General features: G+C 39.8%; 1 protein-coding gene across 1 annotated transcript; it reads right to left on the bottom strand.

The window, feature by feature from the left end:
- Window positions 1-375: 375 nt before the first annotated feature.
- On the bottom strand, window positions 376-26,833 carry arhgef2 (rho/rac guanine nucleotide exchange factor (GEF) 2). The gene is made up of 21 exons (XM_051865662.1): window positions 26,553-26,833; window positions 18,294-18,456; window positions 14,215-14,282; window positions 13,585-13,648; window positions 13,238-13,370; window positions 11,718-11,827; window positions 11,501-11,644; window positions 11,095-11,345; window positions 9,035-9,160; window positions 8,821-8,938; window positions 8,349-8,600; window positions 6,276-6,352; window positions 5,985-6,157; window positions 5,810-5,877; window positions 5,517-5,705; window positions 5,324-5,428; window positions 4,331-4,386; window positions 4,206-4,247; window positions 4,074-4,124; window positions 3,646-3,931; window positions 376-2,016 (listed from the first exon to the last, which is right to left on the bottom strand). Exons 1-21 carry the CDS (start codon window positions 26,616-26,618, stop codon window positions 1,964-1,966), a joined length of 2,595 nt encoding a protein of 864 aa, XP_051721622.1. The 5' UTR covers window positions 26,619-26,833; the 3' UTR covers window positions 376-1,963.

Genomic DNA, 26,833 nt, shown 5'->3' with positions numbered 1-26,833 from the left:
AAAGTCACAAAATCTCATGCCACTGAGATGAAGGAACCATTTTTTAGTGAGGGAAACTTGAAATGGTGTCAAAGGCCATATGAGGGTTAACACTGTCTCCGACAGGCGGATGTGATGAGGCCCGTTTTCCTGTTTGATCATGTGATGTTCAGCACTAAGTCTATTTTAACACACTTTTCCTCAGTGGAGGAGCTGAGCACTAACGTCTGCACACTTTCCTTTAGTGTTCAGAGCTATGACTGCTCCGACACAGAAACAGAGCTCACATCCACACACACACGTCATTATAGTGAGAGATGGCAGAAAACTGTGCTTAATGTGAACGGAAAATGATCAAATGTTGATGTGTTGTTGGGTAAAGAAATAGAGTAAAGCGATTCTCAATGCATTTATATAGATGCAAAGTAAAATGGCAAAATACATGATACAGCCATATATTTAAACACAGTACAATGAAAAACAAATAAAAAATGCAATATAATTATAAACAATGAATGAACAGCTGTTTAAAGGATGCTTTTCTTCCTCAAACATTCATTTATACAAACATACACAATATCAACAGCTTTAGTGTGATTTCAAGTGGCCAGAGAAGAATTCACAATCATTTTTCCACTACATTCTGTTATCAATATCAACATTAATATGTTCTAGCAGTACAGGAGAAGACCTCCGCTGCTCATAATGATTTATAACCCTTTACAGGAGGTGAACCCTCGTGGTTATTATAACAAGTCACTGCCAAATAACCAGGACATTTCATGAGCTACATTTCATAATCTTCATCATAATATCATGTGTTTTCAGCAGAGGAACAGCACTTCCTTCCAATAATATAACAATGGACATTAATAATACAGCTAAAGTCAGAGTATGAGCAGAATATCCTCTAAAGTTTCCTTCATTTCTAACTCATAATTTAGTCCTTTCATCAAACAGAGAAAATACACCATAAACTGTTTAAATAACAACTGTAAAATGTTGAAACATCTTTTTAAAAAAGACTTAATTGTTCTAAACTATGTTTAATATAAAATGCAGTAACAGTATTCTACAGAGTACAGGCCTGTTCACACCAACACACGCTCAGTTTGCCTGTTTGAACCACAGACCGGCTGAATGAAAATACAAAATTGGCCCTTATAGAAGAGCAGAAACAGCTGGTTTCTCCAGTACACAAATCAGCTTTGTGCTTCTGACACTCTTTCACTGAGAAGTCTGACAGTATTTACATGTTTTCAAACAGCCGTTCAGAGTTTTGGATTCACTGTGGTGTTAAAATACAAAAGTACAGAGACGAGAGAGACGCTTCCAGAGTCTTCCTCTGCTAAAACAGTCAGTTTGAGAGTCATAGGCTGCGTCTGAAATCACACACTCTCTTGAGGAGGTGCTTATTTTGAATAAGTAATTACTTCACGACCACTGAAGAGTACGTTCTATATGAGCGTGTTAATGTAATCTGGACGCCATGATCTACCAGCGTCAGTTGTATCGCTTTACTGCCATTCACAAATCGTCTCCAGTGGCCTCATGGGATAGTAAAGTGTCCATCATATGCACACTTCAGAATCTCAGCAGGAGTAGTAGGTCATTCGGGTGCTTTTCGCCTACTCTTTTATGAATACTGTGAATTCAGACGTGCTCCTTTCATCACATACTGTTTTTCACCAATTATATAGTAGAGAAGTATGCGATTTCAGATGCAGCCATAGTGTTATGTAACAGTAGCGGCTCTGGCCATGTGACTAAAAGCGTATATCCTATTGGTTGATTAGCATTATTCGCAGAGCGATGAAAAAGAGATTACAACCCCTCTCCGTTAAAAATATCCGTGGCGTTGACAGCGAGTGAAAGTTGTGTCGGTCTGAACTGACGCATTAACAGCCGTTGGTTCAGATGGTGTGAACGGGCCTTGAGTCGTGATTCTGAGGAGCTTCTGTGAGCGTCTGCAGCGGAGCGGATGTTAACTGTGAGCTTCAGTCCCACACTCACTCTCCTCCGGAATATCCTGCAGGTCTGAGGAAGATCAGAGGAACAAGTTATGGTTTTGCACTGTGAAACAAACACATTTTACTCTGCTTCTTTTATTTTTTTATTTTATTAGCTATGTTTCTATCTAAAGTGGCAAATTAATCTTGTGCAAAAAACTGGAATATCGCAAATTTGCAAATAAAGCAGCGTTTCCATCCCATGTGTTCAAGAGAACAAAATCGTCACTTCCTGGGAAACTGCAGCAAAATATCAGTAATAAAAATGTAAGTCACTGCAATCAGGCTCTTTTTTCCTCCATCATAAATGAGTTTGTCTCAGAGCGTCAGAAGAAACACAAATGCTCATGTGATCTTGCGTTAAGATGCTGGTGTTTAGGAATGCAATCGTGTGAGGCCCTGTTTCCACCTGGTATTAAGATGTGTTTTGGTCGATCGGATCACCAGTAGACGAGGCAGACACGTTCCCGTTACACCTGGTGTTTTAATCCATCTCTTCTGTCCTGATTTCTTCAAGGGGAGGGTCTATTGGCAGGTAAATATAAAGGCAGAAACACACCAAGCCGACGCCGATGAACTAGTGGCGATGAAAGCAGACTGCGGGGTTGGCTCACGTCGGCCAAGAAGCACATCCGTTCTGCACCTGTGTAAGAAGAAATGCCTTTCCGTATCAGCAGGTGTCAGTAGCTGAACAGCCAATCAGAATGATCAGATGGCCCGACGGACCGACGACCGCCGATGCCAATTCAACATGAGGAATCAGCTGAAAAAAAGCCGACGAGGACCAACTTCAGCCGATGGTGCGGAACACACTGAGAAAACTTAGTCGGCCGACGAACAGAAAAAATGCCCGACGGCCGACTGTCAGCTTGGTGTGTTCCTGCCTTAAGGGTTTTTTCAGATCTTTCAATCTAATAGACAAAAAAAGCTCACGCAGTTTACATGTGAACCCGAAAGGAGACGACGGAGAAACATACGGAGAGCAGCAGCTTTCATTTCTGCTCTGATAGTCGCAATATCACGCCAAACACTGAAGAAATCAGGAATGGTGAGAGAACATTGTGCTTGGTACATTTTTCATCTTCAAAGCAAACTTGGGTCTTTGGTCCAACAAAGTTTAAATCCCGTCTGGCCCGTGCTCTTCCCATAATGTTTACACGTTAGGTCAGTAGGTGGAGAGCAGGCGTCTTTAGTGGCTGTTTGAACACATTCAACCACATGAGTGTTTACACTATGAAAACAATCCAGTCGAACGTGTTTTTGACTACCTCTGGAAGTGGTTGAAAGTGGACAAGCTCAAAATGTTTTGCACCCCGTTTACACCTGTATTTAGTGTCGTCCACTTGTGATGCAATCGACCAAAACACATCTTAATACCAGGTGGGAACAGGGCCTGAGTGTATTCTGGAGAGAATTAAACCAAATCATTCTGATGACAGACTTTGACGTTTCAGAACCACCAAACCATCATTTGAGATGCTGCGATGCGATTGGTCCACTGGTTAGTCCAGTTATCCAATCAAGCAGGGAATTTTTGGAATGTTTTTTGTTTTGTCTTTCCATAGTTTAGGCCGTTACATGTTCCCAGAGTAGCAGACAGCAGGACAGTGTGCAGGAGACAGCAGCTGAGGGAGAAACACTACACGTCTGGACTCACCTCTGGGACTGTCGGCTCGAGGAGACATGCCATCTAACTGATCCGCTGTTTTCTCTGCTGTGTCTTGTGCTTTCTTCGGGTCTTGTTTTTGAACTGGCGCTCCGTTGCTGCTCTTGTCCTGGGCGGCCCGTAGTCGCATCACTTCCCCTTGTAGCAGGTTGTATTTGTGCTGTAGCTCTGTCAGATCGGGCCCTGCCGCCTCCAGCAGAGGCTCATGGGGCACAGAGGGACACGAGTCCTTCTGCATGTACACCTCCAGGAAAGAGTCCTGCCGGATCACTGCAGCCTGCAGACAGAGAGAACGCTCGGATCATTACTTGCCTTTGATAAAAGATGCTTCGTCTCTTAGACCATCAATTTGGCAAAGCATCTGTCAATCAAATTAAAATCAGGCGTGTGTGAGGTCAGTGAAGCGGTGTGAGTCTGACCTGTAGCGCGTGCAGCTGAGTGCTGAGGTTCACCAGTCGCTGACACACCTCCTGCAACACAAACACTTCAGACACTCATCTTTGTTTTTTATCTTCAAACGTTTAATTCTTTAAAGGTTCCTGAAGGTGTACCTCATTTAACGTCTTGTCCTGCAGCTGGTTCCCGTTCCTGTCCTGTGAAAGACATTAAATAATAATGACTGGATTATCTCACAGAGGAACATCTTTCTGTCTTCTGTAACGAATCAAACCCTCACCTTGTTAGATGGACCGTTTACTTCATGAGTCCCGTTAACTGATATCGTTCCTTCATCTGTTTAGAGCAAAGAAATATGAGAGATGAGGAAACATTGAAGAGGTTCTGTTTCAGTAATATCCCATTTGTAAATACTTGCACACCATGGAGACAATATAAGCAAAAAAAGAAGTGTATTTGCTTATATTTATGTATATTAGTCAAACTACATAACCAAGTAATTGCATTACTTATATATTGTGTAAACTAACACACAAAGCAAACTTTAAAGTGGAGGAGAAATGAACTGATAACTCTCATTCAAACATCAGCAAACACTATAAAAGGCTCTGCTTGATGTGACTTTCATTATAATGGGTTTATGTCAACATTGTTCTAAGTTCATTTCTATTAAAAATCATTTATTTGTATGTTCTGTAACTGTTAATAAATGATAAATAAAAAACAGTCTGATAATTTGTGGTTTAGGCCAGGCTTTCCACCATACAGTAATGCTGAATGGCTATAATTACTCATTTTATCCCAGAAACTGAGGCGAGGCAGCTGTGTCAGTCATACTGGCCTTCATAACATGCCATTAAGAAAAAATTTAAAATATCATTATGTTGTTTCTACATTACATGAGCGCTTCAATGTGAAAATATATTCATAATGTACACACACACACACACACACACACACACACTACAACTGTTTTTCTTCAAGTGCGCTTATTTTCCAGTAGAAATGATCTAAACGTTCTCAAAATATAATGTAGTATATACAATTTTTTCAGTGAATACATGCTTTTCTTGCCTCATTGGCAAACTGTTTTTTTTCTTGTTTTAAGTATAAACTTCACTATACTTTGTTAGATTTATAGGGAAAATAATGAACATTCAAGCATGGGAACCTGTTCTAGTAGAGCCCAAAAACAACATCAAGACTTTGAGAAAGGGCGTAATAGATCCTCTTTAACAAAGGTCAAAATGTATGCTAAAGATGAATAAGGTACCTGTTGTTTTAGAGGTGAATTGTACCTCTGTCGGTTCACCATTCACTCTGCACGACTGTGGACGGTCAATGCAGGAACCCAACAGCACTTCACTCAGTCTGTCCACTGAAGTTTGACATAATTAAGAGAGCAGTCTTAATGTCCGTCATGACTAAGCTCTGTATCTCTATATGGCGTACACTTCTCTGCTTACCCTCAACAATGGCGTCATTCAGCAGCCGTTCCGCCTGAGGAGCGTAGGGTGTATCTGCTCTGAATATATTTCTGGAGTTTGTGGGAACGGTAACACTCTGACCTCCAGTGACCTCGGCCAAATCAGAGAAGAGCGTCACACGCTCCTGTAACAGCTCCAGCACCTCTCGATCCTTCTGCTGGATATCAGCTAGAGAGAGACAAATGAAAGAAGACTGAGCAAAGCAAAGGTGGTCTGACGGCAGACACAGATGAGTGTTGGGAAATAAATTATGCTTCCTTGTTGATACAAACCTCTGAGTCTGCGCAGCAAAGCTTTGTCCTCTGTTTCGATCAGAGGGAAATCCTCTCTTGATGGACAGCTGCAAAAGAGAAATATGGAGAGAAGCTGATGAAGTGTTTGGTTTGACTGTGCAGAGATATTTGAGCATTGAGGTGTTGGAGCAAGGAGTTATGAGTTGACTCTGACTTGCTCACTGTCTGCTGAATGATCTTCATCCAGGTGTTTCTGTCCTCTTTGGAGGTGGCGTGGAGCTCGTACATCTCTGGAGGCGTGGAGTGACTGATGAGGAACATTCCTCGCTCCTGATTGGCTATATCCCTCACAATCAGGTTCTGAAGGCACAGCACTGCCGGTTTGTCCTGTGAAGCAAGCAAGATTTGGTCAGTTTGATTTTGATGTGGGATGATGCAGAACACAAGATAAATGATGGGTTGTCAGAATCCACTGATAGTCAGCCAATAGAAAGCTGCGACTCACCAGACAGGGAAAAATATACTTCTGGTCTTTTTCTTGCATGAACACCAGGATGTCAGTCATTAACAAAACCTGCACATCTACACAGACAAAACACAGAGTTACTGATAAATCTACCCGGAGACCAACAATTTCACTCACTCACAGCCATGTTTTTCAAGATAAGTGAACGTCCTCATAGACAATGATGACAGCTTGGACAAAAACACTGCATGCCAATTTTCAAGTCAATCAATTAGAGCCTGCTTCATGTTTTTTTTTTCCTGTTACAGTGCCCCCAAGTGGCCAGGTGTCACAGTTTTTTTCACACGACCTCAGATTGAGCTCATTCAAATGTGTACCAATTTTGGTGAAAATGTCCTATTCTGTTCAAGAGTTATTACCATTTAAGTAAAAGTGCCCCTCAAATTTCAAAGTTCAACCTATTTTATGGTAATTATTGATATGCGATCTCCAGAGAATCTTTCTGTACTTGTTTGTTTATGATTGGGCGAATACCCAAGGATTAATTTGCCAATATGTCAAAAAAAAAAAAAAAAAAATTCATGGTGGACATGAAATAGGAGATATACGTCTTGAGCCAAGGATTCCAATAATATAAGACTTGAGTCTGTGAGAAATGGTTGAGGAGTTATGGCCACAGTTCTTGTTTTCATCACTGTAGTGTTTACACTGGCCAATCAGGGCGAGTCCAAGCCAACGTGTCCCCAAACTGAGCTCCACCATTTGACCAAGCTTCATGTCTCTAGGACTTTGTTCTACATAGGGTTGCAAAGGGGCGGAAAGTTTCCGGTAAATTTCCGGAAACTTTCCACAGGAACTTAACCTGGGGAATTTTGGAAATATTCCAATTTGGAAACTTAACAGGAATTTACGGGCATTTGCGGGAATTTATGGGAATTAATTGGAAATTTTGGGAAATTTATATAAATGTATAATATTTATATAAAATGTATCATATACAAACATAAATATAAACATTTTGTTTGGTCATAACATGAAATAACAGTTATTTCTTTTTAAATTAATTTTAATTTAGGAAATATGTAAAATAAATATATTTTTATGCAGCAATTGTTATGTGTTATTTATTTCACATGATCCTTCAGAAATCATTCTAATATGCTGATTTGATGCTCAGTTATTATCAATGTTGGAAACAGTTGTGCTGCTTAATATTTTTTTGGAACCTGTGATACTTTTTTCAGGATTCGTTGATGAATAAAAAGTTAAAAAGAACAGCATTTATTCAAAATATAAATCTTTTCTAACAATATCACTTCAATATCACTTTTTATTAATTTCAACCATCCTTGCTGAATAAAAGTATTAATTTCTTTCAAAAAAAGAAAGAAAAAAATTATATATACTATATATACTATATAATAACAGTGTATATTGTTACAAAAGATTTATATTTTAAATAAATGCTGTTCTTCAAATTTGTATTCATCAAAGAATCCTAAAAAAAAAGTATCACAGGTTATTGAATATATTAAGCAGCACAACTGTTTCCAAATTTGATAATAGAGTATCAAATCAGCATATTAGAATGATTTCTGAAGGATCATGTGACACTGAAGACTGGAGTAATGATGCTGAAAATTCAGCTTTGATCACAGGAATAAATTATATTTTAATATATATTAAAATAGAAAACCATTATTTTAAATTGTAGTTATATTTTACAATATAAAATTTTTTTTTCTGTATTTTTGATCAAATGTGTATGTTATGGACTGGGAGAATGCACAGTGCATGCAGGGGGTGTGGCCTCAATAGCCCTGCAGTAAGTAGTGTGCTGTGTGAATGTCAGGGTAAAAATTGCATTAAATCTGGTTGTTTTAACCAAAATGATGCTGTAAGATGTTTTTTCAACTACATTTAAGTACCCTGTTATAGGTTAACCTGCAATTTTGCAAATTCTTGGTTTATTCCCATTAATTCCCATATATTCCCGTTAATTCCCATGGAAAGTTTCCAGCTTTGAAAATTCCTGGAATTTTGCAACCCTAGTTCTACACGATCAGTTTTACAGCAGAAAAACAATAATAACAACATAAACACTGCTGGCACCTTTGAGTCTGGAGCCTTGAGCAGTCTTCCACAGCAGAGCTCCCTCATGAATGAGGCCGCGGCGCAGCAGCTCTCCTCCGCGAAACACTCCTCCACCCTTCACCTTGGTCTCAGCTCGAGGGTCCAGACGGGACTGGATCTCCTGCAAACGCTGAGCTCGCTCTAACTCTTGAACTTGCTGATCCACGGAACACAGCAGCTCCCGGATCAGCGCCAGAGAGTGAGCCAGAGATTTACTCTCCTCTTCACTACCTGTCAAATCAAACACAGTCTCTTGTCAGATCAGTGATGGCTGATGATGAGGGGCAGTTGATGAGGTTAGGCCCCCGTTCTCTATCACATACCTGACTTTCATGAATTCATTTAATTGTTTGACATAATGCACATTATACATTTTGTTCAAACTGACTTTAGTTTCAAGTGATCAAACAAGGACTGGCGGTAGTTTTGGAGTATGTGTCAGAGGTCTCACCTTTAGTGTTGTCTAGTATGCGTTTGATGAGCACGGGGTATTTTGTGATGCGCTGAGTGACCAGTAAGATGCACTCTTGGACGCCATGGCGACGCAGTAAAGAACCTCTGCTCACCCGCTTGACAGAGCAAATAATAAAACCACAATATATTTTATTAAATACATTCTACACAACAAACACAAAAGTAAGCGTAACCTCATGTCTTTCTCTCACCCGTATGAACTGCTGGAACCTCTTGTCTCGCGCCAGCAGCTCCTTATAGAGTTTCACAGCTTTCAGGTGCCGACTGCAGAATTCAACATAGCACTTCCTCATCTCTTCTGCATTCTGACCTGAGAACTGATGCAAAGGAGATTCATTCAGAATCCAGACACTCGCTCTGTAGGAACACTTGATCTGAGCACTCGTTAGGGTGCACGGTGTTACTGTGTAAATATGGGCGTGTTTATATCTGTGAAAACTGTTGGGGCAAAAAAAGAATAAATAAAATATGCCTGTTCATTTGATGATCAGTGCCCTTCAAAATGCATTTCTAAATTCACCTTATTTATATCACACAGAAATCCTAAAACCACATTTTCCAATATCTCTTACTTAATGACTAAAATCGTTTTATTCTCAGGAAATGCACGAATTGATTAAAAAGTATACCTTTAGATGAAAGTGTCTGCCAAATGTATGAATGTAAATATCTTACAGCAGTTCAGCAGTTATTCTGAGTGGAAATGAATGAGTGCCAGTGTTGTGCCGAATTCTGATTATTACCCCCCACCAAGTCCCCAATATGGGTAGGTTTAGGATTAAATGTGGGGGTGGAGTTAGGATTGGGGGTGGAGTTAGGATTAGGGGGTGGAGTTAGGATTGGGGGTGGGGTTAGGATTAGGGGGTGGGGTTAAGATTAGGCAATCGGGTAGCGGTTTCAACAAGGGGGACAATATTTGGCAGGGAGTCCAAATTTGGCACAACACTGGTGCACGCACGCGCTTCAAATGAACAGAGTGGATTAGAATGGGAGCGCAATAATTCTAACCTTATTCTAAAATAGATTCTGGAGGAATTGAGATTCACAATTTTTTTTGTTTAAAATAAAGATTGTGATTCTCCCACGATTCTGGACAGACAACTAAACAAAATAACATGTCATCTACTAGAGGTTCTGACAAAATGTTAATTGCTGCAGTCTATTTTTAAAAAATATATATTAATTTGATTTAATTATTTTAAAAAAAAATTTGAATGAATGATTCAATGACTCACTCTTAAATACATGTTTCATTACTGGATGAATCAGCGTTTTTGAACAAATCTCTTGAATGAATGATTCAAAGACAGATACATTTTTTAACAGTCACTTGTCTCCACCTACTGGTGTAACGATGTAATTAATACAATCTTTATTTGAAGCTGTCCGGGGAACGGAGACATGTGTCGTAACGACAGTATAGGGAATGCGAATGAAGTTGGTGTGCAAAACTTGCATGCGAGGCCACACCCCTACATACGGGTATTTAAGGCCAGCCGCGTGCAAAATGCACTTCAGTTGTGTTGTGAGGAGCCAAGGTAGCATCTCGGCCACATCAGCGGTCAGTACAGAGTTGTGGCCTGAGGGACACACGTCTCCATTCCCTCCATCAGTGAACGAGGGTAACCATTTGTAACCGAGACGTTCCTTTTCTGTTGTTCACTATGAGAATACATCGTATGGGGTGTCCATCAGGGCAAGCACTACATATTTTATATAACCACTACAAATTTTGCACACCAACTTTATTTGCATTTCATTGGCCTTTTCTGGTATACTCAGAGGCGATTGGGGTGATATACTCAAGGACGAACCCCCATACTGTCACTACGACACACATCGTAGTGAACAACAGAAAGGGAAGTCAAGTTGCTTTCAAAAGGTGATTTACTCTATTTGGATCACTACCGTAGACATCAGTGTTTATTTCTGAACTATAAAATTTTATCCAGTACTTCCGTGATCATCTGAATGATTGTCAGATAGAAATAATGATACTGTGGGGTTGAAAAGAAGATATCTATAAATGACAACAGCTCTCTCTGAATCAGAACACAGATCTGAATGTTCGCTGTGATCGTGTTTGTCAAAGATTTGATAGACAGAGACGAATCACCGTCATTTAGGAATAAGATCATGTGAGTGTTTGAATCAAGATTGCCATCATTTAACGGTTAATCTTGCAGCTCTATGATATACTGATATACTTCGTGTGCACCGTTACACCCCTAATCCTTAAGTGAGGGTTCACCTGCTCCACCAGTATATCTCCCAGCTTCTGGATGGTGAAGTTGCGGGTGCTGCTGGCAGCCAGGCTGTGGTTTCTCCTCTGCAGTAGTTGGCTCAGGAAACTTGAGTGAATAGACAGCAGCTGATCCAGGCAGGGAAAGATGGCATGAACTACACCCATCTCCATCAACACCTCCTCCAGCATCCCTCTGCGAAACACCCCCTCCATGATCCGCAGCGTTCGCACATGGTTCATCTCCGTCTGAATCAGCTCTGAACAACACAGAGTAAAAGCACCTGAGCACCTGTTGTTGTAATTGCTGAAACAGATTCTGGAGCTGGCTAGAAAAAATCTGCATCCTAAATCCATGCAAGATCTGGTTGACAGTGTAAATGCATCCAAAGGTCTGAAAATAAAGAAGTCTCACCGTATATGACGTCTTGTCTCTTGATGACATCTTTGCGTTGAGACTGTAGATAAGATGAGTCCACAGCCAGACTCCAGGAATCTGCCTCAAAATCCTTCCCATCCTTCTCCAGCTCCTCCAGCATTGATGTGTAATACATTTCTCCTGCGGAAATGTCTGTGAGAATGCAGCAAACTACATACACATTCTGGTCTGTGAGTGTCTTGTCGAGCCGTACCTTCATCATTGAGGGATTCCATGGACATGGCTCTGTTCCTGAAGTTCAGAGAGTCTGTGGAGTGAGACAGAATCCGCCGCAGTCCCAGAGGAGAGTCATCATTCAGACTTCTGTGGGAAACACAATGACTAGCGAGCATTAGTCAATGAGGGCTTTGTAGAGGAGCTGTAAAAATGAGGCCAGTTATGGGCCAAGCACCAGAAGTATAACATTCTCTGTGGTAAATCTGAGAAAAGACGTCCACACATATTGGCATACGCTGATCAGGCATAACATTATGACCACCTTCCTAATATTGTGTTGGTCCCCCTTTTGCTCCCAAAACAGCCCTGACCCGTCGAGGCATGGACTCCTCTAGACCCCTGAAGGTGTGCTGTGGTATCTGACACCAAGATGTTAGCAGCAGATCCTTTAAGTCCTGTAAGTTGTGAGGTGGAGCCTCCATGGATCAGACTTGTTTGTTCAGCACATCCCACAGATGCTCAATTGAATTGAGATCTGGGAAATTTGGAGGCCAAGTCAACACCTCAAACTCGTTGTTGTGCTCCTCAAACTATTCCTGAACCATTTTTGCTTTGTGTCAGGAGCATTATCCTGCTGAAAGAGGCCACAGCCACCAGGGAATACCGTTTCCATGAAAGGGTGTACATGGTCTGCAACAATGCTTAGGTAGGTGGTACGTGTCAAAGTAACATCCACATGGATGGCAGGACCCAAGGTTTCCCAGCAGAACATTGCCCAAAGCATCACACTGCCTCCGCCGGCTTGTCTTCTTCCCATAGTGCATCCTGGTGCGATGTGTTCCCCAGGTAAGAGACGCACACGCACCCGGCCATCCACGTGATGTAAAAGAAACGTGATTCATCAGACCAGGCCACCTTCTTCCATTGCTCCGTGGTCCAGTTCTGATGCTCACGTGTCCACTGTTGTCTCTTTCGGCGGTGGACAGGGGTCAGCATGGGCACCCTGACTGGTCTGTGTCTATGCAGCTCCATACGCAACAAACTGATGCACTGTGTATTCTGACACCTTTCTATCAGAACCAGCATTAACTTCTTGAGCAATTTGAGCTACAGTAGCTCATCTGTTGGATCGGACCACATGGGCCAGCCTTCGCTCCCCACAAGCATCAATGAGCCTCGGCCACCCATGACCCTGCCGCCGGTTCACCAGTGTTCCTTCCTTGGAGCACTTTTGATAGATACTGACCACTGCAGACCGGGAACACCCCACAAGAGCTGCAGTTTTGGAGATGCTCTGACCCAGTCGTCTAGCCATCACAGTTTGGTCCTTGTCAAACTCACTCAAATCCTTACGCTTGCCCATTTTTCCTGCTTCTAACACATCAACTTTCAGGACAAAATGTTCACTTGCTGCCTAATATATCCACCCACTAACAGGTGCTGTGATGAAGAGATGATCAGTGTTATTCACTTCACCTGACAGTGCTCATAATGTTATGCCTGATCGATGTATGTACATAAACGGAAGTTATCTGTCCTCAGCATGAGGTTTTTTACCCTGCAATGTTGTTGGTGGAGACGCTCTTGTTGAGGGACAGCGTGGAGCGTCCTTTGCGGGAGCCGAGGAAAGACTGTCTCAGCGTCTCTGACGGGTAAATGGCTGAACTCGGCCTCTCCTTCAGTATTGGATCTGGCAAAGGAAAACACAGTACTGAATAAAACAGGTTCTTTATGATCATGTTGAACCAACAGTGAAACACTGTAACTATCAAAACGTCACATCAGATGATCAACTGTGTCTTTATAGGAGTTACATTATTATTATTACTATTAGCATGAATTAGCAACAGGAATCAGTCATGAGGAACAATAAAAGAGGTGAGGAAGGACAGACAGAAACTCACTTTTGCTACGGAGGGCCACATTATGTAAGGTTGCAGCGTTCCTGACCAGCGCCAGCCTCTGTTGCTGCAGATCATTAATATGTTATATGATTTCACATGCATTCATACACTTAAATATTTACACACATTCAACCATTTCAGAAACTAGGCAATTTAATACAATAGATTAGCATTAGTTGGGAGTGATTCTTTTCCTTAAGAATATCAAACTCTCAGTATCAGCAGATATCATTCTGAATAATCGGCTATCGGTATCGGCGGAGAAATTTAGTATCGGCGCATCTGTAATAATTATGCAAATTACTCGATTCTTCGACAGTTATGTTTCACAAATTGCTGCACGTAAAGTAAAATCAACTACAACGTGTCAGGACATTTGTTATATATCCAGATTCATCCTGTAGGTGTCAGGATGTTATGAAACTCTACCCATGAGCCATTAGTTAGGCCATTAGTTGGCATGTATCAGTCTGGATTATTGAATTCATGTGAACACAAGCTCCATGTGCCTTTTTACCCAAAAATCTTATAACATTTCATCCCCATAATTTTTGATATTTATCTTGCCAAAACATCTGGTGGTCATACTCGTGAGTTAATGAGTTAATTCTCCCCGCCCTCGTCTCTTACCTTCTGCTTCATTTTGGCGCAGTTGGCCAGTGTGTCACGGCAGCGGTTGTGAATGGTCACATTGCAAGCTGGGAAGATAAAGGAAGAAGAAATAACATCACTGATTATTACTCTTATAATCTCATGACATCAAATACAAATTAAAATTTTCAATACAGCCGAGGCTAAATGAACACATGAATTCTTGTTCCTCGTATCACTCTGTTATCTTTCTCACATAATATAATAAAATCAAGTGAATTCTTTAAAAAGATTCAGATCAATATGTCATGTGCATTTGTTTATTTGTGAAGTTGGCGTGTAATCTTGCGATCAGGGCGCTGGTTTGATTAGTGACCAGCTGTAGGTTAACCCATACACATCAATGCTTTCAGACAGTATTCGATTGGTGTTTCAGACACACATTCCCTATTTAACTATTTCATTTAATTATTTAGAATTTTTTTAAAATAGATTAATTTAGCTAATAAATATTAATATGCTAATAATAAGTAAATAATACATTAAAACAGCATATGGCCTTCAAATATTTTTTTAATCAACTAAACATTACCTTAAAAAGGTCATGTGAAAAGTTAGCAATAAAATGAAGAACAAAGAAACACTACATGCATGAAAATGAAACTACAGTCGTCTTTTCCTTCCTTTTGTGACATATATCTGAATGAAACGATCATTGTCATTTGGTAATTGCTGCAATCTCAGGCCTTGTTTTTGACATAATGTTTTATTTAATGGTGACTTTAAAGCACAGATCTATTTTGACATATCAGATTTATTTGTTCTGTCTATAGCTACAATTGTTACTGTCAATTTTCACAATTTTGTATTCCATCCCACATTTAAACACGGATACAGTTGTCATTCCTGAAGTTTTGTGTTGTGTACCTAGCAGCATAATTAATAAAACTCATGAAACATGTCAGTGGGTCATATCTGCTCTCTATATTGACTGCAGCTGTCAATCGTGTTGATTAAAATGAAAGGATTTGCAAGCGTACAGAAATTACAGCTCAGAACTGAAAACTCTGGCATTTTGAGTGGCATTGAGTAGATCCTGACTTACACAAAGCCTCTGATTGGCCACTGTGTTCATGCACTCAACAGACATGTTTGTGATTGGCTACAGATCTCAACGAAAACATGTTGTCTGCATTTCACCTCAGTGGCCATCACTATCTGCAGTGTATGAACTTACGGTCCAAACGCCCCTCTGGGTGCATGGGTGAAACAAAGGCCGTTTAAATCAATATAATAAGGTTAAATTCTGACCTCAGGATTATATACTCTTAGAACCTTACAGGGGTTCCCATCATGGATCATTAAGGATTTGCTTTAAATTAATTTTGTTTTAATTTATTTTTAATTATTTTAATACAATTTTATAAATGAAACAGCTCATAAACATACTTTATCACTAGAAAAAATTTAAATAACTATTTAAAATGAAAGTAATATGCAATTATTTAAGACATTTCTTCTTATATAACCCCCTTTTTTTGTAAGAGTGTAGAGAGGAACTGTTTTTGTCAGAGCGTCTCGTTTGGGCCTGCAGCGCAGAGACGGTGTGTGATCTGTCCTGGTGTGCGTGTGTATGTGTGTGTGTGTGTGTGTGTTGGGTTTCAGGGGGAGTCAGTGTCATCTCTGCTCTCAACAGACCAATCTTTATTCTGGTCAACAGCAGCACTGGGTGACATCTCTGATTCAGCAGACAAACAAACACCTATCATCACATTTGCACACACACTCTCTCAAACACACTCATACTTGCATATGTGGTTTACAGGGACTTTCTATAGGCATGTGTTTTTTATGCTGAGCTAATAAAATGTTCTAACCCTACTCCATAAACTTCACACACTACACACATCAGGGTACAGCCTCACCGTTTGTCAGAAAACACAAGTTGCGTCCCAAATGACGCACTATACACTGTTCTTATGCACCCAACTGTGTAGTGAATGAATTTAATAAGGTTAATTAGTCATTCAGTATTGGAGTCTGATCGCTGACCTGCTAATTAAAGCTGTGACAGTCGAGAGCACGAAGTGTCCAACATTCAACACGTTTTGTCTGTTAATTAAGTGATCATCCATCCGGGTATTTGAAGCACACTTTTTCTTTTGGGAATTTTCAGTGTGAACACTACTTACACTATTAATACTACAAAACACATACAATAGTGCGCAAATTGAAATGCACCTACTGTTTTAAGCCATTTGGTTTATAAAGACACAGGACGTGTTTATGTTGTAATACCAAATCATTATACAATATTATTTTAAAAAGTCCTCATAAGCCATGTGCGCAAGCACACATACACAGTTCATAATCATATGTATGGCCTTTTGTCCACAATGCTTCTATTCCCAATTTACATTATATTCATTTTTGAGAACATAAACTGTTGAAAATGAAATTCAGTGTGCTCTAAAAGTCATCACAGACACAAACACATACACTCACTCACTCACTCACACACACACACACACACACACACACACACACACACTCGTTTTGTGTTTCTGAGGTTCAGACAGAGCCGGTCAATGAGTCTAACAATCGAACACACACACACAATCAACATACAATCACATTTGACAAGGTCACACACTCATTGACAGGCGTTAAAGAGGCTTGAAGCAATCTAGACAACATCTGACCTTCACTGACAAGCAATCCAGTCCGATCAATATGTTATTGGACCCACTCCTGATTTTCCACAATGGAGTCAGGAATTAATCTCATTTGCAGTCATTTTAATTAAGATTCAGTAATGTTGTGGAACTCCAGACTGGGCTTGGTCTCAGACTAAGAGGACTCGGGATTTTATCTCAAGACCGGTCTAGATTGATTTTAAATGGACACAAGAGAGAACTACTTTTCCTCATCATCCAAGCGTTTGCAATTATCATGCTGAAAACGGCTTGATATTGTCTGAATAATCATCCCGGCTGATATACTGCAGTCCAGTTCATGACTACAGCCACTGTTAGCCCATAATGTATGAAATAATCATTAATTATGACATCACTTTACAGACATGTGTGTGAGAGAGAGTGTGTGAGAGCGTGTGCATGTGTTGAGTGTGTGACAGACTGTGTGTTAATCTTTCTAAACGCTCAGACTCCAGATTACAGGCGTAACCGTGGAGGGGAGGATTCTGGGTAGCAGCTGTGCACATGGCCAAAGGGGGGCATGAAGACAACAAAAGACCTCCGCTCTGTACAACAACAACAGACTTCAGAAGAAGGCCATCCGTGCATTATCTGTCTGCGTTCATGCGGTAAGGCCTTACAGATTAAACCACACAGACGCTACATGTACGCCTTCTTTAACAGACTGAATTATAACCCAGTGCCACCAAACCATGACATTTAACATGAAACCACTCAAATATTAATGTGGTCGATTACCTGGATAATCAAAACTGAGGAAATAAAGACTCCATGATACGTGTGAGTGTGTGTGTCTCAGTTCACCTCCTCCATGTTATCAGCAATGATGTATTCAAACCCCCACAATGCATCACTCCTCACCACTATAATTACTCCCCTGCATCTGAATAAAGATCTGCTCTAGACAAAACCTTGTTCTCAAACCCTCTGGACTCAAACGACCCTTCAAGGTCAAGGTTTAGCCCATGCCATTCTGTCATCGTTTATCAACTCCAGTGACTTCATTCACGTCTTCTGAAGCCATGTGATCATGTCACATGATGAACAGAGCGAAAGTGGCTTTTCTCTCTCAAATCAAATCAAATTAAATCACTTACAAGCTCATCTGTGATGATGTCATGCCGTTAAGTTATGTGACACGAGGTTTACATTTTTTCCCACGCTCCTTGTTTTCTGTTTCAAAGGTTTATCACGCTACAGCACAGGTCTCTTTGGTTCTGTTTTATAAGACAGTCTCATAAATGTTTCTCTGAAATAATCCTTCATTTGCACCTGTGTGTGAACACAACAGTGTATTTCATGCAGTGAGAGGAGAGGCGTCTGAAAGGTCAGAGGTCAGTAGTGTGACGAGTGTGATGTGGGTCAGACGTGTGTCAGTGTGACGTGAGGAGCGAGACTCACTGGGGCAGCTGAGCGCTTCTTTGGCAGTGATGCTCTTGTTGCACGCGGAGCAGAGAGTGGTGGCAGACACGCTGAGGGAGGTGAAGAGGTGACCGTTGCTGTAACGAGACTCGCGCTCCTTCGTCTCCTTCTCCCGCGCCTTCATCCGCTCCTTCTCCTTGTTCTGCACACAGAAGCGACAGGGAAAACATGTCATTCATTTTTCACTATGATGAAAGTTAATATGACTGCAGATCAGTGAATTCTCACAATAAACACACACACACAGTGCATCAAATGATGACAAACAGAAATGAATGCTGCTCAGAATAGGGGTTGCACTGGTGATTTCTGCTAGTCATCTAGTTAATAACACCTCATGGTTGGCATTAGGGTTGAAAATGAAAATGAAATCAGGGTTCCCACTCTCTGTCACTGATCGTCTTCCAGGACATTTCCAGTTTCATAATGGCAGAAGGGTCAAAGACGTCCATTTTGGTGTCCACATCAAATTAAATTTACTAAAGATTTTAAATACATAAAAAAACATATTAAATGCAAGTAAAGCGTCTACTTTGATGTTTCAAATAATAAGATGTTGAAATATGGTGAAATAATGTTACAAAGTGTAAAATTGTCATTCAGTATAATGGTTTGGACTTTGATTTTACCACTGTTTTTAAATAAACATCTGAAATACCAAAATAAAAATTATACTTAAATGTCCTAATTGAACTAAGGCCTAATCCAGGCTTAATCCAAGTCCTGTCTGTGAAACCAGGCCTATGTCTTACTGTTTTTTTTTTTTTTTTTTAAGTATTGAAATAACCAGTGGACTTTTGTCCCAAAAATGCAGTTTGTTAGAGGTGTAACAGTTTCAGTGTAACAGGATCAAAAAGAGAAAAGAGAAAGGTATTGAGGATTACAACTGTCAGAATAATAGCTTATCAATATTTCTGAAAAATACCCATCCTGATAATGTCATTTATGTTGGCAAACAGAAAGTATTCATAAATATAGCTGCAAGCAGACATTTTTGGGGCCGAGCAAGTCAGAAACAAAGCGACAGGCAATCAGGACTGTAGAATAAAATGCACATCTGTCATTTAACTCAGGAATATTATTAAAACTAATTTAATGATACTGACTAATACTAAAAACATTGCAATTATGGGAATAATGGCAATATTATCTCCTTTTTTGGCAAAATGTTATTCAGAGTAACAGATTTATGTACAAATAAAACAATATACTTATTCAGACCTGTACTTGTTAAAATTTATAAAAGAATAAGTGATCATACTAAATTTTATTATATTTGAAATGGTGATAAACGGATAAAGTGGTTTGAAGGATAGTGGTAAAGTATAACGATTTAAATATGACAATTAATTCATATTTGAGGGCTGAACTGTGATCCTTGAATGAGTCTTTTAATTTGTTATCCAATGATTCTTGTTTTAAAACTTTTGTGGTATATAAATACTGTTACACTAAATGACATTTTACTGCGTGTCTTCTGTAAATCATGGTAAACATGTATCATGTCATTATTTTTATGCTCAGAAAAATATAAAATTAAACAGCACACATTCTAATGTATGGGGAAAAAACTATATTTAAAGCTGTATTACACTTTTATTGTTTTGATGACTGAAACCCCTTTTTCGTCTTTGACCCAGAGATAGATCACAAGCTCTATGAGGTCAAGTCAGAATCTCACAGTAACTCCGACATGTTGCGAACACACCCTTATAATCTCTGCAGACGACCGCATGATCAATCTCTTATTCACGTTCTGACTACACTGCTATAATAAGAGGATTTGTGAACTAAGCTCTAAACAGAAACTCAGTTTGAGCAGATTCGGACTAATTTAAACACGTTCTGTTGCGTTCTATTGTAAACACGTTGAATTCATGTGCTCAAGACACGTCTGTGATTGGCTACAATGCCATAGTTTGTAGAAAATCTGCTCTCGTTTCTGTTCCAGTGTTACTGTAATTCTTAATTAGTTAAAAGTTTAAGTAATTCACTCGCATTCTACTTTTGAAATCACTAAGACATTTATCTGGAGAAAAAACATTTCTATTTACCCAGGCAGAATCTGTCAATATCCAGAGGAAAACATTACTGATGTTGCAAATTACCATTTGAAATAGTTTTAGAATTCAGTCTGTGAAATTAAAGCCCTAATGCATTTCTAAAGTTCAGTTCTGGTTTAAAAATTCTCTTAAGATATGAAGGCTATTCAAATTAAACTAACATACATATTAGACAGTAATTTGATTAATAAAGTATATATTTGAAATAAAAATGGTCACCAATATTATTTTTTGTTAGCAGTTTAAAGCAAGTTGTATGATTATCTTCCATGGCAAACAAAGGCATACAATATGTAATGTAAAAGCTGTAACAATCTGTAAAACGTTGCATCCATCAGCATTAAACAACAGCATCTCTGACTCTCTTCAGCCTGAAACATCACACAGCATGTGGGAAAATGACGATGATTGAAATTCTAAATGAAACAGAACATTTCTGTCGTATATTTGTGTTTATGTTAAGATGAGAAACCTCTGCTCTGACAGACACCTGAGAGAGAGAACCACAGTATGAAGAATCAGTGACGACTGCCCTTTAACCTCTCCAACTCACCAAAAACTGTAACTATCAAACATATTAGAAGAGCACAAAATATCACAGATGTTTAAACCAATGTGCCGTCATCAAGGCGTTTCCCTTTAGTCAGGTTTTGTTAGTGGAGTAAGTGCCAGTTATAGTCAGAGATCTGCTGAACAGGAAGTACACAGACACTACTTCCTCTTGAGTGGAGAACTCTGAGCTTAAAGTCATGAAAGGGAAGTTACACTCGTCTGTTCTTCTCTATTGTGTCGTATGTCGAGTGAAACGCTTCTGGAACAAGAACAAATGTAGGGCGGGGCTTGATTTTGTCTGTGGGGAACTGATTGGATGGTTATGGTTTGCTATTGGTGGATCTCATGTGAGTGACAGGTTGCCCCGCCCTCATCATCAGAGAAGAGAAGAGATGCTGCAAGAGGGAGGAGAAGATATTCTGATTCAAGATTACGAGACACATGAATTTAACACAATAATGATGTGCATCGAATAAACACTGGAATATTCCATTAAAAAAAAAATTTAATAAAATAAACAAGAATAGAAAGAAAATGAAAAAACAAATAACCCATGGTGACTTTAAACAGCAGTTTCTGGACGGTGCAGTTTTATTCAATGATGAAGAATGACAGATTGGAGATGTTGTAGGCCGACATGCCTTCTAGTTTTACAATGTCTTTCAAAAAGAGGTGAGAACACAAGTCTTCCTTCTGTGTTTGTTTGTGTTATGGTCCGTGTGTTTTGTTTCCTGAGGGCAAACGTCCTCCACTGAGGATCTGGAGACAGCAGGGCCGGCGTCTGTGTGAATGTGGATGGTGCCAAACCCTGGCATTCAGACAAAACCAAGCCAATACATGATGATGATGATCATCAAATATCATCAGAAGAACAGATCTGAACATCAGCAGGTCTCTCATAATGAGCGCTGCTGTTATGATCTGATAACAGAGACTTCTCTGATTGGATCCCGCTTCAGGATTGTGGGTAGTTTAGTTCTTTACTGCTGTTTTTGGCAATTTAAATATGCGGTGTAGAAATCACAATGGCAGATTTTACATGAGCATATAAAATCACACTCACCAGTTTCAGCTGTAACAAGGAATCTGAAAATATTATAATGCATTTAACTTTGGTTACAATTATTTAAGAAAAGATTTATGCATTATAACATACATTGTGTGAATAAATACCTTCATAATCCATTTTTCACAAAGTCTTTAAGTAAAGTGTTAGCAGTGATACTATTAGGAGAGTCTGCTTTTGTATTGATGTTATCTGTATTCTCTTTGTTTAGATATAATGTGGTTTTATAGTTCCGTTACTTGGGAATGTCGTTGTTTCGGTGAAACGCTGAGCGAAGGAGAACGGTCACATGTCACTGCCAGAGCCTTTGGCACAGGTTTGTGTTTCATTCACTGAGCTCATGGCAGGTAACCGGTCAAGCCGGTTCACAGAATGGATCTTTATATTAGTGAATGAAAAAAAAAAAAAAAAAACCAAACATATTATTTGAGTAGTGATAGTTTTTAGACAGCTGATTAATCATTCTAATAAACGTTAGATTAATTGGTTTCCAAAATAATCGTTTTCACAGCCCTACTGTGGAGTTAAACATAGACGTTCTTGCTGTCAGGATCATACTTTATGCCACATGGAAACTCTTGGGGAACTGGAACATTTACAGGTAAGTATAGTGTAAGATGTGATTTATGAGCTGAGGAAAACTCGTCTCAGACGCATTAAAGTACACTCATCTGACAGCAGGACAGAGATCATGATGTAGTTTGAAGCTCTTATTATAAAGCTCATCTCATGTTTAAGGCCGCTTGGATCCGTCAGCTGCTCACTCTGTGTCCTTCATTAGTTATCAGAGGTGTGTGCAACATCAAAGAACATCGATATAAACCATACCGTCCATCCTGGAGGGGAAACGTGGAGTTTGAACAATCCTAGTGTGAACACAAACCGGTGCAGGAGTGTCAGAACACGTTCCTGCTATCAGAACCTCGAAACATTCAAGTCTGAATGGAAAAGATCATGGAAGCGTCTATTTATTTTGCTATCCTGGAATAAATACTAATAAACAAATATGCAGTACACTGTATTGTATAGTTGCATGATATTATCTGCATTTATCAGTGTTTCCTTCCTTTGTGTTACAAGCTTCCTTCTGAGAAGCACGACTGGAGATGATGCAGTTTGGTTTGTCGTTCTCTTGTAAGACACTGAGAACATTCCTTAAAAACATCTCTTTGTTTTTCAAAGGATAAAAGGGTTTGCAAAGACATGCAGGTGAATAAATGATGACAAATGATTTTCCTTTAAAATCACAGAGTTTTAGGTGAATAATGTGATGAGTGTATGGTCCAGCACTGTCAGGTATGATCTTTCATTCATCTCACCGGCTCTCTTTGTTCTTTTCAGTCTGTCTGTCTCTTTGTTTCTCAGTCTGAACCCCACAGATCTCTCTTTTCTCTATGAAACATTATCCTTTCAATCACACAGCTTTCCATCTCACATGCTGCTGTATGTTTACTTACTGCCTTTGAAGCTTTATTAGCGTGAGAAGAACAGTCGAATGTCAACAGTGCAATCAGTTTACTATCAACGTTAGCCAATATAGACATTAATTAAAATCACCTGGGTCTACAGGTACAAACTCAACAGAACTTGTGTTCGAATGCGCTTCATGTGCAGTTTCATTCATACTGGTTCTCCTTCAAACCGGTTTTCCCTCACATAGCCACACCTTCACTCATCAACAATCACACATCGCCTATAAATGATTATATAAAGTAGTAATTATTAACATTTCTCTAGTTGGAAATTGTTTAAATGTGCTTGAAAAAAATCATGCTATTAGAGCATAAGAACATTTATGAGACAGTTCACGTCAGATTTTGTTGCTGATTTGAAATATGTCGTTTCAACGTGAGTTTAGCAAGCGCTTTTTGAGATTTCAGGATTCCTCCGTTCATGTACAGAGGAGTTGGTCTTGGATGTTGAATCAGCTGTCCGGAGGCGTCACAAATATGACCGCCGAGTGAACAGACTGTCCTCGAAAGGGACTTTGGCTTTACTACACCATGACCTGGATAAAAGCCCAGTTTAACACCTTTCTCCATCACGGCATCATCATCAGCTGATTTACTGCCGTTATGATCAGTGTACATGTGGACCCATTCTGCAGAGTCGACAAGCAAAACTGAGCTTCTGTAAATAATCAAGTAGGTTCACTCAACAAGTGACGATTGACAGAAGCCCCTTTCACAGTCTCTACTGGTAAATTCCCAGTAAATTCCCATTTACAGATCACGTGTGATCAGGGCTTTCCTAAAATATCGGTTCTGTCTATTTCCTGGTATGAGAAGTTGTGCCATCACCAGTATATGATGCTGTGTGTGAACAAAGAACTGGATGACTGGTCATCCCCATACGCCTGTCACGCAGAAGGAAAAACTAATGTTGTCAAATTGGACAGATAGTGAAACTAAAGCACTTCTCATCATCCAGACCAATGAAGAAAACAGTGCAGCGTTTAAAGGTCATTTATTCTGATGACTGACATCACTGGGTTTACCTGTACTGTGGTACTGATGTGTGAATAGGATCTCACCAGTAAAAAGATGCCTAACGCCGTTGCTTGTGTGAACGGCACACTTGAGTATTTATCAGAAAATTCAATCTGGTCATTTTACGGTAATTTTCAGGGTTTATTGTGAGGCTAATTAGTGATGACACTGAGGAGACAAGAAGAGAAACGGCGTTTCAAATTCTAGGATGAGGACGATCATATCTGAGTGACATCTGAAAGACTGAAAAGCCCTGTTCCAGAAAACATTTGACTGGACAGAGAAGCTGAAGTGCAGAAACACATCATCAGAAGTGGTGATCTATATTTGTGGTAGGATCAATTTTGAATGCATGTATTTTCTAAGTGTGAATTGTGTCATTATTCTGAACACTGGCTCACCCAAAAATAAACATTGTCATAATTTCCTCTCCATCATGTCATTCTTAAACCAGTATGTCTTTCGTTCATCTTCAGAACACAAATGAAGATATTTTGATGAAATCTGGGAGATTTCTGCTCCTCCATTGAAAGTGTTTTCACCTAAAACTCTTCAAAATGTTCATAAAGAGATCATAAAATAAACCCACATGAATTAAGCAGATTAATCCAAGTTGATTGATCACGTTTTCAACATCGCTCAGATGAGGCAGGAGTGACAGGACACACATGTGACAGCAGGGAATGATCCACCTCAACAACAGATTCTTTGAGTTTTTGTGCAAGCGCTTACATGTCTACTACATAACGACTCCCCTTTGAGAAAAGTGACCAATGCATCTCGTTTAGACACCGGTCAGCTGTCCACACGTTTGGAAGTGGCTCAGATTGGATGTGACTTTTGCATTTTCTTCTGTTTACACGTGGAACAATTTCCAATCTGTGTCAGATGCGAGTCCAAAGTCTGATTTTTTGATGAGACCAGGATGATGTTGGCGAGCCATCCGTAGACACTCCCACGGGCAGAGCGGCTAAACCAAAGGAATATGCGGCAATCTCCAACATCCAACTGGGACCAGGAACGTCACCGAGTTCAGCTTCTCCTCTTCACCTTTCTCCGTCCTCCACCATTCACTGACCTCAACCCATCGTCTGCTTTCCCATTCACTCCTGTGAATTCTGTCATTACTTCTGCTTACCTTTGTGTCCAATAAAGACAAAAATCCCAGCTAAACTGCAACATCTGAGTCCCCGCCTCATTTTATAGACTGAAACTTGGTCTAACAACAATCAAATAAAGGAAAACTGATGCAGTTCCACAAAGCAAAGGTCAGGACTTTTCAGACACGTATACAACATTCAAATGTTTTGTGAGGTGAACTTAACAGCAAAACAAGCGATATACCAACATGACGATGAATCATCAGGCTACAGAAAAAGGGAAATGATTGCGTCACTTAACAGACACTTCTTTAAAAAATGACTAAAAATAACACACAACTGGATATGTGTGAATATTAACTGGTTTACAGGAAAATGTGTGACATGCAGACTTTACACAGCGTATATAAGAACAAAGACACGATGATACTGTGAGAAGGAAGGACAAAGAGAGATGCGGTAAAATAATAAAACGCGTGTCCGCGCTTCAGTCAAACGCGTCAAATGTAACTTTTGCGCTTTGTGAACGCGCGCGATGAAGCCGAAGTGAATGCCGTGTAACATGTAGTAAGTGCAGCAGTGAATGCCGTGTAATATGCTGCAGTGTCTGTCTTTGTACGTCCCTCCCCCATTGATTCCCTTCAGTGCCCGAGACAACGTGTTCATACTGCCGCACAATGGACTCGTGTAGTCGCGTATAAATACACGTACACACATACACGAACTGAACACAGAGAGAACTATATAAGCACACCAGTACAAGAAATCCTATATATAACTTCACTTGATCAAATAAAGGAAGCAGAGCTGCAGAACCACTGGCCAGAGCCATTCATCGATACATTTGTTCAATAATGTCACTGTGTTGTTATATATATATATACGTGCTTTAATAATAATGATAAAAAGAACAAAAAGAGCTATATAATTCAGGCATAAGATAGCGTTATAACTCATCTATAACTCACCTTTATGTTAATGTCCTTCATTCTTTCCTGGCGTGCTTTCGGTAACGGGTCCGAGGCTCGGGACATCGCAGAAAAATGAAAACTTCACCAACAAGAGTCGGACTATATATAAAATCCAGGTGTTTGAACCTTATCCAGAGAATAAGCATCCAGTGCGTGAAGAAATATCAAGAATATGCATGTACGTTATAGCTCCATTTAGTCTCACGTGAACTGTGTGTTTAATAAGATGCACTGGGGTTTTTTTCTTCTTCTTCTTCTTCTTTCACAGGAAACTCCAC

This window comes from Ctenopharyngodon idella, chromosome 16 (assembly GCF_019924925.1).
Source record: "Ctenopharyngodon idella isolate HZGC_01 chromosome 16, HZGC01, whole genome shotgun sequence".
NCBI lineage: Eukaryota > Metazoa > Chordata > Actinopteri > Cypriniformes > Xenocyprididae > Ctenopharyngodon > Ctenopharyngodon idella.
The sequence above is the reverse complement of the archived record's forward strand: the minus strand, read 5'-3'. Positions and strand labels throughout refer to the sequence as shown.